The 18,861-nt window shown below is 57.4% G+C and overlaps 1 gene segment (V, D, J or C); it reads right to left on the reverse strand.

Moving 5' to 3' along the window:
- Positions 1-18,861, reverse strand: part of LOC101091707 — a 104,840-nt gene that overhangs the window by 32,159 nt on the left and 53,820 nt on the right. The window contains 1 exon segment of the C gene segment in view: positions 4,529-4,559. Coding sequence covers positions 4,529-4,559 — 31 coding nt within the window.

Below are 18,861 nucleotides of genomic sequence, written 5' to 3' on the forward strand. Positions count from 1 at the left end.
TGGGGGCTCAGCCCCCTCCTGGGTCTTGTCCCATGGACGGCGGGGGGCGGGGGGGCTTCTCCATGCTGGACACTCCCCCTGAGCTCTGGAGTCTGGAGTTCCAGTGCGTGAGGATTTTGGGGCACGTTCAGCCCAGTCTGGTGTCTGGTTGAGCCCCATATGGGTGGGTGGGCTCTGAGGCAGAAGCCAGCCTCCCCCAGCCCACCCTGCGTGGAGCGGGGCTGCAGCCTGAGCCCGGGTCTGGTGGGCTGGCCTCCTGCTCCTTGGGCTCTGGGCCCTCGGGCATGTTGGGTCCGTCCTGTCTGTGAGGGGTCTGCTGCTCAGCCATGCTGGCTGGTCAGTGTCAGCCAGAACGGGATGCCTGAGGGCAGAGGGGCAGAGGGCTCAAGGAAGGGCTTTTGGGTCTGTCCTGAGCCACTGTGGGGGTTGTGACACCTTGAGAGGGTCCGTACAGAATCTCCCCTCCCTCCCGTTCCCCCTGGGGTAGGGGTGTGGCACCTCAGCCCAGCTCCCCCTGCAGCAGCCTCAGCCACTCCCCTGCACTGGCAGTGCCCTGTACACCTGCCCTCCACCTGGCAGGTGCGGGGTCACTGGCGCCGGGACTTGGGAGCCGGGCCAGCACCCTGGGCTCAGCCCCGGGCTCACAGAGCAAGTGCTCGGCAGGGGTTCAGCTCAGATCTCGGTCAGGTTCCGGGCCTGAGCTGCCCCCGCCCGTCGCTGTCTGGTATCCGCTCTGCAGGAGTCACAGTGCTGTTGGATATCATGGTGGGGGAGCCCGGCTCCCCATCCTCTGTGGCTTCCCCTCCCCGGAAGGGTCTTAGCACAGCACGTGGAGGGAAGAGGAGGGAGAGCTCAGGGAACAGGGAGAGGAGGTGAGGGCTGGGGGCCATGGGGAGGGCTCCCTGCAGAGGGCCTGCCAGCTGACTGTCCCCCGGCCACGTGCCCAGGCCCGAGCCCAGGGTGCAGGAGGGCCTCCTGGGTGTGCAAAAACCCCACGCCATCCTCTTGTTCTCAGAGGGGGAGCCTCCCAGGCAGTGAGGCCAGGCGGCTGGGAGGAGAGGGGCCGGCTCTGGAGGTCAGCGCTGTCCATACCCTTTCCTCCCAGGGTGCTTGAGCTGGACCCCGGTGCCCAGACCACAGTGCCCCAGCCCTGCCTCAGGACAGCACCGGCTTGAGGTCTGCAGCCTCTGATGACAACTGGGGGGACAGCATGAGGGAACAGGGCCCAGCCCCTAGCAGGAAGCAGTGGGGCCCAGGGAGGGAGGCTGGTTTTGAGCATAAGCCGTGTCGCCGTGGGAGGTAGTACCCCGGTACCCACAGTGACAGAGGCTCAGACAATATGGCCTGTCCCTGGGGCCCAGAGGCGGGCCCTGCTCACAGCTGCTCAGCCTGTCCTGGCCGAGGCCACGGCCCCTCAGCCTGCCTCCGAGGGACATGCTGAGGCAGGTGTCCCCCGGGGAGGTTGAGTGTGGGCTGGGCTGGGAGCTGGGGCTTGGTTGAGGGACCCTGGGTCCCCCTGGGTCCTGACCCTGGCGTGGCTCATCTATAGTTTGTGGTGAGGAGCTGGGCGTCTAGGACTGGTCCCTGTGGCCTGTGGACGGGGTGCTGATGGAGCCTCTGTGGAGGGGAGGACCGACAGATGGACGTGGGGTGACCTGTGCCAGCCTGGGGGCTCTGTGCTCACTGTCCTGGTGAAGGCAGGGCGGCTGCTGGGCCTGGGCTCTGTGACTCACAGGCCTGGTCCCTCTGCCCCTGTGTGCACCCAAGCCTGTGGTTTCCTCCTCCCCAGGCCCAGCACAGCCCCTCTGGCTATGGATGTGCCTCCTCATTTAGAATCAGTCAGCCCCGGAGACCCCCTGAAGCACAGACCCCAGTGTGAGGGGCCCATCCCTCCAGGGCCAGAGGCTAGAGGTGAATGCCTCAGACTGAAAAGGGTGAGCTGCCAGGCGGGGGGTCAGAGGGTGGGCCCCCAGGCAGCAGGTGGTGCTGGGCCTGGTTGCTGCTATGAGGGGCATCACTGTGGTACCACCCGTAGTTATAGACACTGTCTGATGCCCCATGACAATAACCAGGGCCTGGCCTCTGCAGGCGGGGCTGGGGGGAGGAGCTTCCTCAGGACGGGGAGGGCCCAGGGGCCATTAGGGCTGTGGAGGAGGCTTGGATCTGCCCTGGGACCAGGATGCATGCCGGTTGCCGCTGTGGGTGCCTGGAGGCCGCAGTCTGCAGCCCTGGGTGGGCTGGGACTGGAGAGGACGTGCCCAGAACGCCTGGGCTGGTAAAGGTGGATGCAAGGACTGTGGACTCCTTGTTCGTGGATGCCAGGACTGGGAGGCACTGGGGCAGGCTGGAGATGGAGGTGTGGGTCTGCTGCATTGCTGGGGCTCGAAACAGTTGCTCCAGGGTGGGAACAGCGGCATCGGGGGCCATGGGCTGGCCAGTGAGGAGCTGTCCGCTGGTGGGAGTCTGCGGAGGGCTGGCAGGGACCTGGGGTTCGGGCTCAGGTCCGAGGGGCACTGGATGGGGCCGGCAGTGGGGGAGGAAGGTAGTGGCTTCCAGACAGGCCCTGTGGAGGGGACAGTCCCCAACGCCACTGCCCTTTGCCTTTTCCTGTCCATCTGGGAGATTCGGGCTGAGCTTTGCTGCTGTAAGTCATGCAGTAGATGCGGTCCTACCCCAACCTCCCCCCCGCCCCACCCGCAGTTAAAATCCCTGCTGTCCTACAGCCAGTCTCCCAGGAAGGTCCACCCAGTGGGGGTGCCCCTGCTGGGAACAGAAGCCTGGACGTGGGCAGGGGCAGAGTGTGTTTAGGAAGGCCCAAGATGTGCAGCAGAGGGCTGGAGCTAGGGGGCCGCGTGGCTGGGAGCTGGATGAGGCCCTGGACAGCGTCCTTCCCCAGGAGCCTGGCGGGTACGGAGGGGAGCGCAGCTCTGGGCCCCTAGCAGGGCCTGGGCTGGGCTGGGTTAGGCTGGCTGCTGGGAGGGGCTTTCCCTGGAGGGCACTCACTGTGGGTGGGTTTCTAGCCTCCCGGCAACGACCAGAGCCCGCACCGCCCGTCTCCTGGGGGACAGGCCCCAGGAGCCCCCGCTGGCCCGTCCAGGATCAGGACCCATGTCCCTGAGGACGGCACGGGCTGTGAGGTGCCCCACTCCCTGAGAGCCTGTCCTGCCTCCAGCATCAGTGAGCTCCTACGCAGCCTAGTGTGGGCCTAGCTCCAGTGTCCACTCCTGCCAGCCCCGCAAGGGTCTCTGGGGGTCCTGCCCACGGGGAGTTTGCCCAGGGTAGACTCTGTCCTTCCTGCTCGGTTCCGCCGTGGTGTTGAGAGCAGGTCTGTTTCTGCCAGTGGGGATTGTGCGGCCACCTCAGAGCCCTTTGAAGCCCCCAGCTGCGGGTGGATGTTGTACCTGGACACAAGCCCACAGGCCGAGCTGGCTGCCGGTGGCTCAGGAGGCCTAGGGTCCCGCTCTGGCCCTCAGGAGCCGGGCTGGAGGGCCCTGCCGCTCTGGCCGGTTTTTGCTGCTGGGTCTGTCACCGTGGGCATAGTCGCTATCGTAGTAACACAGTGGAAAGTTCCCCGTCAAAAAGCCCCCGAGCGCGGCGGAGGGGCCCCTTCCCTGCCAGAGCCCTAGGCGCCCAACCGGGCATGTCTGCACAGGTGTCCAGAGCTGCCCCACGTGGTGGGCAGCTGGCGTGGTCCGGCTGCCCTGTCTCCCCAGGGACACCTGCTGCAGGGGTGGGTGGAGACTGAGCTTCCACGGGCGTGGGCACAGGGGGTGTGGGTGGTGGCCCGGGGTGTGTGCCCACATCTGTGGCCCAGGCCACGGGGAGAGTGTCCACTTCGGGGATACTGTGTCTGCAGCGTGTCTCCAGGGTCGCTGGGGGCCTCCTGGTGAGGTCAGGTTTGGACGAGGCCAAGGGGACCACAGAGCATGGGGTGGATGGACCAGCCAGACTGGTCGAGGGGCACGTGGGTCTAACCGTCCTCCCAGAAGAAACGTTTCCCAAATCAGGTTCAAACAGCCATCCCTGAAGGGGGGAGTCCCGCCCACCTTCCCGGGTCCCACGGGGCAGGCCCCCAGTCTGCTTGGGGAACAGGTGCTGTGGGGTGATGTGGGGTTGGGGTGATGTGGGGTGTGGTGGGGTTTAGGTGATGTGGGGTGTGGGGTGACGTGTCCGGGTAGCCCAGTGGCTATAGGGTGGGGCAGGGCCCGCTCACCAGGGCAACCCCTGTGCTGTCCCTGCCCAGACAGGCAGGTCTGGCTGAGGTTTGGGGTGGCTTCCGCTGGTGGGTTTCAGGGTCTGATGGAGTCAGCAGGCAGGGTCCTGGCGTGGCGTCCCGGAAGCCCTGTTCCTTCCGTTGTGCCTGCTGTGGGTGGGTTTGGGTTACAGGCTGCACTGCCCTGGTGACACCATATGCATGGTGATGTGGCCCCAACTCAAAATCCGGGGGAAGGCGTCCCTGCTGCGCTGAGAGCAGGGCCACAGCTGGGACCCCCGGGATGGGGTTTTGGATGGGTGCTGTAATGCTGTGGTAGCACAGCTACTCCCGATACAGTAGTCACCACAGTGACACAGACCCGCCACCAATCCTTCTTCCCAGGGGGGCTGCGGGGCTGGAGGGGGAGGAGCGTGGGATGCCCAGGGCTGATCCGAGGGCGGAGGCGGAGCCCGGGGAGGCTCCTTGCCAGAACACGGCACTAGGCGGCCGCCCATGCCACATGGTGGGGCGTTGTGAGGGGTCACGCTGGGGCCAGCAGGTGGTTCCCACCCGGGGAGGCTGGAGCGGACAGGGGTCAGTCCTGTTGCCGCTGAGCCTTGCACTCGGGGTCTGAGTTGTGCTCAGACCCGCGAGGGCGTCTGGCTCTGCCTCACCGGCCCCTCTCTGGCTGTCTCCCTTTGCCATCTGCCTGTGGACCCATCTACCTTAGAGCCACCTGGGATTGTGCCATTGTGGTGACGGGCCTCAGTGACCAGCCACTGCCGGAGCACCTGCTGTCCTCGGATGCAGTTTCAATTCCCCCTGGTTCTAGCAGGACCTGGGGCACATGCAGGTGAGGAAGTGCAGGTGTGGGGAGGCCCAGGTGCAGGGAGGCCCAGGTACAGGGGAGGCCCAGGTACAGGGAGGCCCAGGGGAGGCCTAATCCTGGTTTAGGTCTTAGTTCAATGAGCTGGACGGAATTTGCCCTCCTTGAGGGCCCTTCATGTTAGTATGAAAACGGGCCTGCGTTGCTCTTTTTGGGCTCTTTGGAGCATGATTCACTTACAGAGTCCAGGAGCAGGTCTGCGTGGCAGTGACCACGTCTGTGGAAGTCTGAAGCCCCGTCCACGAAGCCATCCGGGCCGGGGATGTCGGGTCTCTGGACGGCTCCCACCGCGGTGTCCACCTGCTGAGCCGTCTGGCTAAGCTTCATTGCTAGGAAAGGAAACGTGACGCCTATTCTGTGCTAACAAGTGCATTCTGCTGGGTCGTCCCCAGCGTGAGCTGCTGCAATACCCTAAGTGGGGGAGTCCACACCCGCACCTGGTGCCTGCCCCACCCGAGCCACAGGAACAGCAGTCATTTGGGGGAGCAGGGGTGTAGACATGCCCTCAGCCGACCACTGAGCCTCCAGTGTCCCAGGTCCCCTCCCGGGGCTGGAGAGGGCAGGGCCGTGGCCCCAGGAGGCCTGGCAGCTTTGCGGGGGTGGGGCGCACATTTGTACAGCAGATGAAGGATGCTGGGGCGGGGCACGTGGTCGTGGGCTGAGTGCTCGCTGTGGCTGCAGCCTGGTGCCTGTCTTCACGTGGTCCTCAGCACCCACCCTGCGGGGCTGTTATTGCTGTTATGACTATGCCACTGTGCGGTGGGCGTGCTGAGGCCCAGGCATTCACACATCTACCTGCTCCCTGCTCCCTGCTGGTAGAGGTCGCTGGGATGAGAAGGAGGGGACGGAGCTGGGTGGCATCTGGCCAGATGCACGTGTTCAGGGGCCGTGTGGATGGTGCAGTTTGAGGTCCACCCTGGTCCATGAACCCTGGGCTGGTGGCCAGTGCCCATCGGTTCCCCACTGGGACCACCACAGGGTCTGGGAGAGTGGCCTCTCCCCTCATGTCCTCCAGGCCACTTCTGGAGCCACGGCAGACAGCGTCGTGGGATGGCAGCTCTCCCGGCATCCGAGTAGCCCCTCTGCCTGACATCTAGGCCCCAGGGTTAGGGTGGGCTTTCCTGTGGGGCTGTAGCCTGACGAGGGAGCCCCTGGCCGTCCCTGGCCCATGTCCAGCCACAGCAGCCACAGTGCTGGGCCCCAGAGACCAGGGTGCCCATACTCCTCCTAATTTTGAGGAGTGGTCTTGGGGGAGTGAGGGGGACAAAGTTGGGGAGCCCCTTCTGGAATGTTCCTCCTCCCCAGCTCCTCCCCCTCACCCCTGGGACTCTCACCTCTTGGAGCCATGGTGGTGTCGGGTAAGCATTTCTGGAAACTTCCATCTCTGAGCTTTAGAAACCATTTGTGGATTTTAAGGGCTTTGATCCCCAGGAAAGGTGGAGAAATAAGTCAGCCAGGCCAAGTGCTGAGGACAGACGAGCCTGCAGGTGCAGAAGCCTCTCCTGCAGCCTCCTCGCTGTGAAACACGTGTTCTTGTGTGCAAGAACACATCTGACGACGGAGCAGGCACACGTGCCCTCTTCCACACGCACACAGCCGTGTCTGTGGTGCTGTCCTCAAGAAGCGGCAGGACGTAGTCGGAAGGAGAAAGCGCGCATCCATGCCTGGTCCATGGGTCGCCCACAGGAAGCCTGCTCGCCCCAGACCTGCAAGGGTCCCAGCCTCCCTGGCTGCTGGTGGGCAGCCCTGTGGGGTGGAGGGTGGTTAGGGGCTTTGGCTGCATCCTGCCCCTGCGCTCAGGGGTCCTGGGCGCCCCTGTGGTTTCGTCCTGGTGGTCCATGTTCCGCTGCGTCCAGGAGCTCGGACTGGGGCTTCGAGGACATTCTGCAGCTGGGCCCTCCCAAAGAGCCGGCAGTGACCAGGGGCTGCTGAGGGGGCAAAGGTTAGGCTCGCTGCTGCTCTGCCCTCGGCAGAGACCAGTCAGACCCCTCCCCAGCAGAGCAGACCGCACTGGGCCTTGGCCTGAGGTGGGGGGTGGGGGGTGGCTGCTGCCCCACCTCCCTTCTTGGTGCGACAAACCGTCTGAGGCCTGTCTCTCTTGGGTCACATCACAACTTGCATCTGCTCTCCTGGCCTCTGTGTTCATGTGGGGGCTGGGGACGGTGCCGCCTGGTGCCAGCCTCCCTCAGGCAGTCCTTGAAGGGCCCCTCTGCCAAATACACGTGTCCTTTCCCAACTCCGGCCTCCCCGGGAGTGCTGGCCCCTCGCCCTCGCCAGGCTAGGCGCTCAGGAGCACAGCCCGCATCGCCGGCTCCGGGAGCACAGGCTCCAGGACGTGATGCAGGGCCCCCTGGTCTAGGGGAGCACTCACTCTGGTTCTCGTCGCTTCACCAGGGCGGACAAAACACTTTTTCCTGCACCTCCCTCCACACCAGTTACAAGCCCCGTGCCTGCCAGTGGTTCAGGCCCAGAGCTCTTCGTCATCCCCAGCTGGGCAGGGGCCCAGGCGAGGCTCAGTGACAGATGGCTGCCTGCTGCTGGGAAGGACATGGCTTCCTCAGTGCCCCCAGGATGTCAGCTCGACTCTCTGGATCTTCGCTTTGCCCCAAGGGCGTGGTGGAAATGTGTCTAGTCCTGAGAGGGGGAACCCAGCCCTGAGAGGGGTGCTCTGATCCCAGGAAGCAGTGTCTGGCCCAGAGAAAAGGATCCAGAAGCATCCAGGGCCACACCCTGCACGTCGCTTGGCTGAGGGCCCCTCCTTGTGTCCTCAGAGCTGGAGGGGTGGTGTCCTCTCTCTCCTGTAAGGATGTTGTGATGACATTTAGGGCTTTGATAATAATCCAGGAGAGCCTCCCCATCTCGTGACCTTAACTAAATTCATCTGCACAGACCCCTTCTCCATATAAGGTGACAGTCACAGGCTCTGGGAATAAGGACCTGGATATTTTTGGGGGGCCACTTGTGAACCCTTCACTCCACCCACTCAATGGGCATTTATGGAACACTGACTGGAAGCCAGACCCGCCTTCTGGGACACGCCAGTGATTGGTGGATTCCAGAAGCTTCTGCTGCTTCAAGTTTAGAACTTGAGCCCCAGGACTCACCAGGTATCACTTGGTAGACGACAGGCAGGTGACAGCCTCTGTCCTGCTCAGGCTTGATCTGCCAGGGCATCAGCCCAGGGCTGATACAGTTCCCGGCTGCCTCTATCTGACCCTGGGTGGGTTCGAGGGCCTCTCCATCCCTCTGGGCCCCAGGTCCTTCCACCCCAGGGTCCCGGCCCCAACCCAGCTGGTCACCTGGGGATTTGGGTTTTGTGTCACCCCCTGGCTTGGGTCACCTGGTCCACTTGGCCTTCACACATCTCCTCCATCTGGGACAGAGGCACCCTCACCCTTCCTCTCTGAGCTGTCAGCCCACACAGCCTTCCCTGGGCTGTGATGCTAAGCCCCCCATGTCCAGGCCTGTGCAGGGAACTTTGCTGTCAGTGGGTCTAGGGACGTGCCCCGTGGGGCTGCAGGTGGCAGTGAGGACAAGGTGGGAGGCAGTGGGTGCAGGTGCCTGTGGGTCTGTGGCCGCCCTCTGCACCTACATCCACTCCCCTGTCACCTCCATTTTTAGGGGGACAGGCAATGCAGGTGAGTGCTTGGAGCTTGGCCTTCCCTAAAGCCAAGCCCTAAGTTACACACCAGAATCTTCCGCACCACTGTGTGTGACAGACCTCACACACTGTGGCCTGGGTCCGTTGATGACAACTTTCTTGTTCGGGCCCTGCTTAGCCCTTCAGCCTTGTGGGGTCCCAGCTTGTGGCTGCCTGGGGTCAGTGGGCCTGGCCTCCCAGCTTCAGAGATGCCACTGACCACCTACACTTCCCCACAGTTAGCGAGCCCAGCTGCCCACCTGTCCCCACTCCGTGGGCACACCCACTTAGGTCATCCAGTAACTGGCATGGCTGCCGTCACACCCTGTCAGGTGAGACCCTCACCAGCCCTCCCTGGGGCCTGGGAGACGCAGGTGTGGGCTGGCCTCCTACATTGAGCTCTGTTGAGCTCGGTGGTTTCTCGGGACTGGTATTCTCCCCGTAGACCAGGCCTGCCCCGAGGTTGGGGTCCTACAGACCCAGAGGGAGGACCCCTCAGAGCACCCCCCCACCCCAAGACTGGGGCAGCTGCTTCCCTGGGCGAGGTCCCCAGCCTCAGACAAAGGACCCTGGGAGCCCCGGGGGGGACTGGTGCTGCATGGGCACCTTCTGGCCTTCCCTTGAGGAGTCCCTGGGGTCTCTAACATGGTGGGTCTTCAGGAAGCTGTGCCCGCCCAGCCTGCACGTCCTGACCACACTTCCCCGGTCCCTGGGCCACACCTTTTCTAAGGGACGGCCCTGCCCCAGCTCTGTGCCTGTGGTGGGTCACCAGTGTGAGGACTCTTGTCTTGTCCACCCCCCCAACAGGCCTGGGCAACCCTGCTGGGGCACCTGGCCCCCGTCTTTCCTGTTGGGAAACAGAGATGCAGCAGAGAGACCTGGAGCAGAGCATGGGTGGCTGCAGAGCTTATATTTTGGGGGCCCACGGCGGGGAGCCCATAAGGGGGCCCACAGGAGGGAGCTTACAGGGGGACCCACAGGAGGGAGCCCACAGGAGGGAGCTTACAGGGGGGCCCATAGGAGGGAGCCCACAGGGGGGGCCCACAGGAGGGACCTCACAGGGGGGCCCACAGGAGGGAGCTACAGGGGGGCCCCCAGGAGGGAGCTTACAGGGGGGCCCATAGGAGGGAACCCACAGGGGGGGCCCACAGGAGGGACCCCACAGGGGAACCCACAGGAGGGAGCCCACAAGGGGGACCCACAGGAGGGAGCTCACAGGGGGGCCCACAGGAGGGAGCTACAGGGGGGCCCACAGGAGGGAGCCCACAGGAGGGAGCTCACGGGGGGAGGGGGCCCACAGGAGGGAGCTCACAGGGGGACCCATAGGAGGGAGCCCACAGGGGGAGCCCACAGGAGGGACCCCACAGGGGAACCCACAGGAGGGAGCCCACAAGGGGGGCCCACAGGAGGGAGCTACAGGGGGGCCCACAGGAGGGAGCTCACGGGGGGGGGGGGGGCACAGGAGGGAGCTTACAGGGGGGCCCACAGGAGGGAGCTCACAGGGGGGCCCACAGGAGGGAGCCTGCGGGGGGGGGGGGCCCACAGCAGGAGCCCATAGCGGGGAGCCCACAGGGGGGCCCACAGGAGGGAGCCCATGGGGGGGTCCCATAGAAGGGAGCTCACTGAGGGGCTCACAGGAGGCAACCCACGGGGGAGGGGCCCATAGCTGGGAGTCCATAGTGAGGAGCCCATGAGGGGGCCCATAAGAGGGAGCTCACAGGGGGAACCCACAGCAGGAGCACACAGCAGGGAGCCCACAGCGGGGAGCCCACGGTGGAGGGGCCCAAAGGAGGGAACTCACAGAGGGGGCTCACAGTGGGGGCCCACAGCAGGGGGCCTACAGCAGGAGCCCACAATGGGGACCCCACAGTAGGGTGTAGACGGCTTGTTGCCCAGAGCACCTCGGCGTGCATGAGTGCGTGCATGCCGTTCCAGCTCACAGTGAGTGAGCGGCTCCCTGGTGGCTTCTCGGCATCACAGGCCCAGGGGTGTGTCTGTTGGCTCCACAGTCAGCTTCAGCCACCCCCTTGCTGCCTGGGGGCCGGGACTCCAAGAGCATCCTGGCTGCAGGGCTCCCGACCCAGGGCCTCTTCTGAGCCCAGGCCCGTCACTCACGGCCATCCCATGTCGCTGTCCTGAGACCACCAGCCAAGGCACAACTGCCTCGCTTCAATCCAGCTACTGAGCCTGGGAGAGCCCCCACCTTTACAGATGTGCCGAGTACAGCGGCCCTGATACCGAGATGAAGGCCTTGGAGACCCAGGGCACTCAGCCTCGGGTGGAGGCTCAGGGACCTGGTTGTTTTGGTGGCGGTGGCTCCTGGGGGGTCTGCCTCACCAGCCGCAGGGGGTAGAGACACCTGGGTGGTCCTGCTCTGTGGAGAGGACCTGAGCCTGGAGGCCTCACCCTGTCCAGGGCCCTGGCTCCCCCACCTCCTGGCTGTCAGCCAAACTGCCCGCGGGGTTTAGTTTATTTGCTGTTCCCTCGTGTGGCTGTTGAATCAGGAAGGAGAGAGGGGCCAGCAATGCACTGGCTCACAGACCCTCGGCCTCTGTCCCTGGGCAAATAAGTGCCCAAAGGAACCTTGAGGAACCCTTAGTGCTTTGCCAAGTCCCTACGTGCAGGATTCCAGGCAGGCTTGCTTTTAGGAAACCTGCGTGTGTCACGTCCACATGGATGACGCGTGGGGGAAAGAACATGTGACATGTTCAGAATACAGAGAAGCAGCCAAAGGGCTTAAATAACTTAATGAGGTTTCCTTGTAACACAAAAGCCAATCAGATTTTTAATTGAGAAGCGACGTGTTCTCTTTCGGACATACGAGTTTGCAGCCCATCGTTTGCTTACCTCCGTGTGCCATCGGAACCGTCATTATTATCCTGTGAGCCGAAGCGGCACAAACGGGTTGTCAGAGCAGATGCTGGTCGGTCGTTGGGTCATGTGAGCTTCTGAGGTGAGTTTGCTTTTATTTCCAACATTATCTTGTTTGGGATGTAACCCACCCAGCTACTGTGAGCTTGGGAAGGACTGGGTGTCCCAGCCACACACGGGGCGGGGGTCCTGCTTAATGCTCCTCCCACACACGCACTTCTTTCTTTAAAATATTTTTTAAATTTAAAGTTTATTTTTTTTTTTGAGAGGGAGAGAGAGAGACACACATCAGAGAGAGCATGGGAGGGGCCGAGAGACAGGGAGACGGAGAATCCCAAGTAGGCTCCACTCTGTCAGCACAGAGCACAATGTGGAACTCAAACTCACAACCATGAGATCATGACCTAAGCCAAGATTGAGTCAGATGCTTAACCCACTGAGACCCCCAGGGGCCCCCCACATGCTCACTTCTTTGGGGTTTATGTCCTCCAATAATGCCAGAAAGACTCGTGGGAAAGAAATAGCTGGGGTCAGAGGCTGTGGCCAGCCTGGTGGTGCTCATGGGCGGGATTGCGTCTCTACACATTGCTCTATGCATTGACACACTCACACACAGCATGCATGTGCCACACTGGGTATTTTTGTGCATAAACGGGACACACACACACACACGTATGTGTGACTTGTTTTTCCCACGTAGGAGCGTCCCTTAGAGCTCCTTCAGTGCGGTGTCCCTGTGAGCAACAGCACATCTCTCTAACCTGTTCCTTTGAATGGTCCGTGCTATCAGGCTGGGTGTGGCATCATTATTACTTGGACCATATACACTGTTTTCATTTTCCGGCTGCTCTTGTGTATTTTACCATCCGTAGGACGTATTTGTATTACACTGAATATACAGGTTACCGAAACAGGATTGTCTGCCTCTGTGGTAGGAAGTTTTCCCACTGAGGATGATGAGGTGGTCCCTATTCATGCTTTCTGTGCCCCTGATCTACTGAACCCTTGTTGATCTCCCAGGACCTGTGAGAGACTGGGCCCCCAGACCCACAGCCTGGCATCAGAAGGCAGCACAGCTAGGCTCTTTCCTCCCCCGTATATCAGCACCAGAGGGAAGACTCCTGGAAAAGAGGGTGAGTGGGACAGGAGCTGGGAATGGGGCCCCACAAGCAATTAGGGGCCAGGCTGAGACACTCCATTTCCCCAGAGACGACCAGGGCTGGTGGGGGGAGCTGGTGGGGGCTCACTCTCATAGCAGCCTGTCTGGAGACCCTTGTTGTCTCCAGGGGTTCAAGAGCTCAAAGCTGGCAGGGCAGCTGGGACACCACCCCGGGGGACCCCACCCCAGCCTGCCTCCCACCCTCCAGGCAACACCTGTCACAATAGACATGCCACAGTGGCAGGGATGCAAACGCGCCAGTGGAACAGACGCCCCGCCTGAACAGTACGTGGTCCACAGCCTGCAAAAGTACCCCAGGCCTGACACTCAACTAGAGATGTAGTGGATGAAACCTCCAGGATGCAGTAAAACAGTGCCCATCATTCCAGCAATCAAGACAATCTAACCTGAGGAAAAAAACAGTCAAATGACAGCAACAGTCAGGTGAATTCCATGTTGTAATTATATGGCGATGTTTTAGAGCCGGAGAGCCAACTGGTGGCCGCCAGAGTGGAGGTGGTGGTGGTGGTGGTGGGGTGGGGGGAGGTGGGGACAGGTGACAGGGATGGAGCAGGGTGGTGTAGGGAGGTGCTGAACCACTGCGCTCAGTCCTGAAACTAATGGGACACTGTACGTTAACTACACTTCAGTAAAACACACACACGAGATGCCTCAAAAATTAATCACAAATTTTATTGAAGCAAATGAAAAAAATCAGAAAATGGAAGCAAAGAAGTAGAATCTATAAAAAAGAATCAGAACTTATAGAACAGGAAAACACAGTCTGTGCTGGGCGGACACTAGAGCAGAGACGGAGTGCCCAGTCGGTGGACTTGGGGATGGGACAGTAGAAACGACAGAGAGGAACAGACTTCCCAGAGCAGCCTGGTGGGGACCTGAGGCAAGAACAGAGGTGTCACCTGGTAGCACTGGAGCCCCAGAAGGAGGGAAGGCAGTGGGCGGGAAGACTGAGGAAATAATGACTGAGAAGTTAACACGTTTGGTGAAGGGTACAAACTTCCAAAAAGCAAAACTGGATAAGCTCGAAGAAATCACGACAAGACGTTTCACAACGAAGGCTTTGCAAACCAGAGTCCAAGGAGTGGTCTCGAAAGCAGCGAGAGAGAAAAGACATGTCACCTGGGGAGGGTTTCCCGTCTGAGGCTGTGGGGGCCACGAAGAGGCTGCACAGGCTTCCCAAGTGCTGGACATAGAAGGGTTGCTAGTTGTGGGCACCACATCCAGGGAACACGGCCTCTGGGAGCAGAGGGAAGTAGGCATGTGCACGTGTGAAAAGACACTACAGGAATTGCTTGCAGACGTTTCCGTGAGGACGGGCTTTGTGACGTGTTATGTAGTGTTCCTCAGACAGTCTGCAAATCAAAGGAGAAAGACTCAAGGGGCTTCATGGAGGAGCAGTGGTGAGACCGGGGGTGTCCACACAACAGGCTTTCTTTTCCTCGAGTTTTACAAATCATATTTGACGATTGAAAGAGAAACCAAACGTTTAAGACAATGTTCTCCACGGGTGGGGAGGGTACAGGGACAGACGGAACGGGTGGTGACTGCTTGCTGGAGGATCTCCAAGTGTCTGTGATGATGCACCTGCTATGAAAAGTTCATGCAAAGACACACGTTTCGCTGTAAAGATTTGAAGGCACGTAACCCAGATGGATCCTAAAATATGTTCAGGTGCCATAGGAAGGCAACAAGGGTGAACAGAGAAATGAAAACTGCAGGAACCAAATCGAAAGCACATGTAAAGAGATTTAAGGCTAATGTGTCAATAATTACTTTCAATGCACAGTCAGACAGACCAATTAGAAGATAGGTTGGCAAAATGGATCAAAGAGGTGACCTGACTATATACTGCTTGTAGAAAACTCACTTCAGGGAAGCCTGGGTGGCTCAGTCAGTTGAGCGCCTGACTCTTGATTTCGGCTCAGGTCATGATTCCAGGGTCATGGGATCGAACCCCGTGTCAGGCTCTGTGCTGAGCGTGGGGCCTGCTTGGGATTCTCTCTTTTCCTAGCTCTTTGCCCCTCCCATGCTCATGCTCTCTCTTTCTCTCAAATAAAAAAAAAAAAACCTCATTTCAAGTTCAATGACAGATGGAGATAGAAAGTGGAGGGTTAGAGAAGGTGCATCACATGCTCGGTGAGTATGAGTCCCAGTGGCTGTATTAACATCTAAGAAAGTAGTCTTTGGAGCAGTAGAAGTTACAAGGGTGCAGAGTGACCCTGCTTAAGTCCTTAAGAGGACGCTGCAGAGTGACGGGTCCTCTTACCCGTCCACGGGAAGGCACAACACCCTAAAAGTGCAGCCTCAAAACTGATGAAACCACAATTTTATTATGATCAATAATATCAATGTTATTACCAAATTCTGGTTTAATTTTCTGCTCTTAAGGGACATTGGAATGATGCCATTGAATTTTTATTTACTTACCTGCCATCAACATCCTTCTAAGGGATCCGCATCCCAATTCCCTGTGGTTTTTATGTTCACTGGCGCATTATGATTTTGTTCTCTGTCGAAGACACCACGGATCCCAATCCAGAAGTGGGGGTGGCAATGACTAAGTGTTTCCCAAGTTTTTACTTGTGTTTATGCAAGAAACAATTTGGAGGGGTGCCTGGGTGGCTCAGTTGGCTAAGCGTCTGACTTCAGCTCAGTCACGATCTTGTGGTTCATGATTTCGAGCCCCACGTCAGGCTCCGTGCTGACAGCTCAGAGCCTGGAGCCTGCTTCATTCTGTGTCTCCCTCTCTCTCTCTGCTCCTCCCCTGCTTGCACTCCGTCTCTCTCTGTCTCTCAAAAATGAACAAATGTTAAAAAAAAGAAACAGAAACAACTTGGAGAGGTGTATTTTCTACCTGTCTTTGGATTTCTTCTCTCCTACACATGGTCTGGTGGCTCCTAGGGTTGACCTTCTGGCAGTCTCCTGTCTTGTGCACAAGGAGGATGGAGGCTGGTGTCTGAGGTTAGAACAGGGAGGCCTACGATGTGGAGGAAACATCTGTTGGGGATGTGGGGGGGGACCACGTGTTTGCGAAGGAAGGCCTGGCCAGTGGCATCACCTGCCAGAGAGTACCTCCTGGGATGAAGCCCGGTGACATTGGGTGTCTTGGTTCAGTGCTATTGTGATGACAGAGGATGGCAGAGATGGTGTCACTGGGAAGGGTGGAAATTCATGCGGCAAGTCAGCATGAGCTCCAGCAGGGGACTTGGAAGGGATGCGTGGGGTTGGGTACAACCAGTCTGTTGTGTGCTTGTCTGGCAAGGGACATGTGCACCCTATGTTTATAGCAGCACTATCAACAATAGCCAAAGTATGGAAAGAGCCCAGATGTCCATCAACAGATGAATGGATAAAGAAGATGTGGTATATATATTCAATGGAGTGTTACTCAGGAATCAAAAAGAACAAAATCTTGTCATTCACAACTATGTGGATGGAACTGGAGGGTATTGTGCTAAGTGAATTTAGTCAGAGAAAGACAAATATCCTATGACTTCACTCATATGAGGACTTTAAGATACAAAACAGATGAAACATAATGGAAGCAAATATAATATAAAAATAGGGAGGGAGACAAAAACATAAGAGACTCTTAAATATGGAGAACAACAGAGGGTTGCTAGAGGGTTTGTGGGAGGGGGTATGGGCTAAATGGGCAGGGGGCATTAAGGAATCTACTCCTGAGATCAGTACTGCACCATATGTTAACTAACTTGGATATAAATTTAAAAAGCAAAATAAAATTTGAAAATAAAAAAAAATAAAAAAGAATTGAAGGGAGGGATGAAGAGTTTCCCAGACAAACAAAGCTACAGGAGCTCATCACCACTAAAATAGTCCTGCAAGAAATATTAAAAGGACTTCTTTAAGCTGAAAAGGAAGAGTGCTAGTTAGTAATAACAAAACATATGAAAGTATAAATCTCACAGGTAAAGAAAAATATATATTAAAGGTAGTGGGATAATCACTTATAAAGCTAGTAGGAAGTTTGAAAGATGAAAGTAGCAAAAATAACTGTAACTACATAATTACTGGGGGGACACACAAAATCAAAAGATGTGAAATGTAACATCAAAAACATAAAACATCGGGGTGCGGGTGGGTGGCCCAGTCAGCTGGGCATCCAACCTCAGCTCAGGTCATGATCTCACAGTTGGTGAGTTCTGTGCTGACCATGCAGAGCCTGCTTGCGATTCTCTTTCTCTCCCTCTTTCTCCACCCCTCCCCTGCTCATGCTCGCTTGCTCTGCCTCTCTGAAAATAAATAAATAAACAAACATTTTTTAAACACATAAAACATGGGGGAATAAAAATATAGACTTAGAATGTGTTCAAGCTTAACCTTGTTATCAACATAAAATAGACTTATAAATACAGCTTTCATATGTAAGCCTCAGGGTAACCACAAAGCGAAAACCTGTAGTAGATACACAAAAAGCAAAGAAGGGGAATCTAAACGTAACACTAAAGCAAGTCAACAAGCCACAAGGGAAGGGAGTAAGATAAGATGAAATGAAAAGAGAAGAACTACAAAAACGACCAGAAAACAACGAACAAGATGGCAATAAGGACAAGTCTATCAATAATCACTTTACAGGTAGATGGACGACTCCGTATTTCCCAGGTGACAGTTTTCTTCAGACTGCTCTTAGCTCTGCTAGGTAGAAACCAGACACCAGCAGTGGAGGGAACACCCTGAGGTGGAGCCCTAAGTCCTTGAGTGGACAGACAGAGAGGAGCTGCAGGTGAGAATACACGAGCTGCACATTAACACCTCAGGGTCAACATCATGACCTTGTTGCTCCCAAGACCTGGAGGCTGACAAAGAGCCACAGGTGCAGAGCTTGTGATGTCCTCCTCCACCTCCACCCTAAGGTAACCCTTAGATTCATCACAATGCATTTGCTTTGTGGGACAGCCCCTTCCCATGGAGAAAGCCTCCCCTGAGGTTCCCTACAAACCTTGTAGGGTCAAAAACTCCCCCTCCCAACCTGTGGAGTGATTGGAAGCATCTCCATTAAAGACCACCCCTCTGTCCACCCCAGCCCCTCCCAGCCCAGAGAGACCCATATCCAACCCAAAGTAACCTGGGACAAATCTGCCCCTTGAGAATGCACTTTCCAATTAATAAACTGCTTTGCACTTGCTGCTTTCTTCCTGACCATCTTTATTTGAGCTCAGATCCCCATGTAAGGAATCCAAGGACCCAGATCTCCATCCACAAAACACTGACTACCACACCAGTAACAGCTCCAATGTGGTCAAAACCAAAATCCCAAAAGAATTTTAACTGTATGGAAATTTAAAGGCCAGTTCTAAAATTTATAGGAAAGTGTACATAGCTTAGACTCTTCGGGACAATCCTGAAGAATGTCGGGTTAGTCGTGCAGATAGATTCCGGAACATACCAAGAGCATGTCGTATGAAGACTGGTGTTGGCAAGAGGCAGACACAGAGTTTGTTTTTCTTTTGCTGTGTTTAAAATTTTTTAAGTAGGCTTCATGCCCAGCATGGAGCCCAATGTGGGGCTTGAACTCACAACCTTGAGATCAAAGCCTGAGCTGAGATCAAGAGTCAGATGCTCAACCGACTGAGCCACCCAGCACCTGTCTTTTGCTGCTTTTGAGTCTCTCTTTAACTTTTGACATTTTATTTATAATGCGTCTTGGTGTGGACCTCTCTTGGTTCATCCTATTGAAGATCTCTGTGCTTTCTGGACCTGGATGTCTATTTCCTTCCTTAGATTAGGGAGGTTTCTAGCCAATATTCCTTCAGAGAAGTTCTTGGCCCCTTACTCGTTCTCTTTTTCCTTCTAGAACCCCTAAAATGTGGATGTTAGTCAGCTTGATATTGTTCCTATCTTCATTCTTTCAAATTCTTTTTTTCTTTTTGCTTCTGTTTGAGTGGGTTCCACTGCCTTGCCTCTGGTATCTACTGTTACTCCTCGTCTGCTGTTGAACCCACTAGTGTATTTTTCCGTCCAGTTACTGTATTCCTCACTCTGTGACTTCTGTTTGGTATTTCCTACATTTTCCCATCTCTTTGTTGAAGTTCTCCCTGTGTCCATCCATCCTTCTCCCTGGTTCAAAA

The sequence above is a fragment of the Felis catus genome, chromosome B3, assembly GCF_018350175.1.
Source record: "Felis catus isolate Fca126 chromosome B3, F.catus_Fca126_mat1.0, whole genome shotgun sequence".
Taxonomy (NCBI): domain Eukaryota; kingdom Metazoa; phylum Chordata; class Mammalia; order Carnivora; family Felidae; genus Felis; species Felis catus.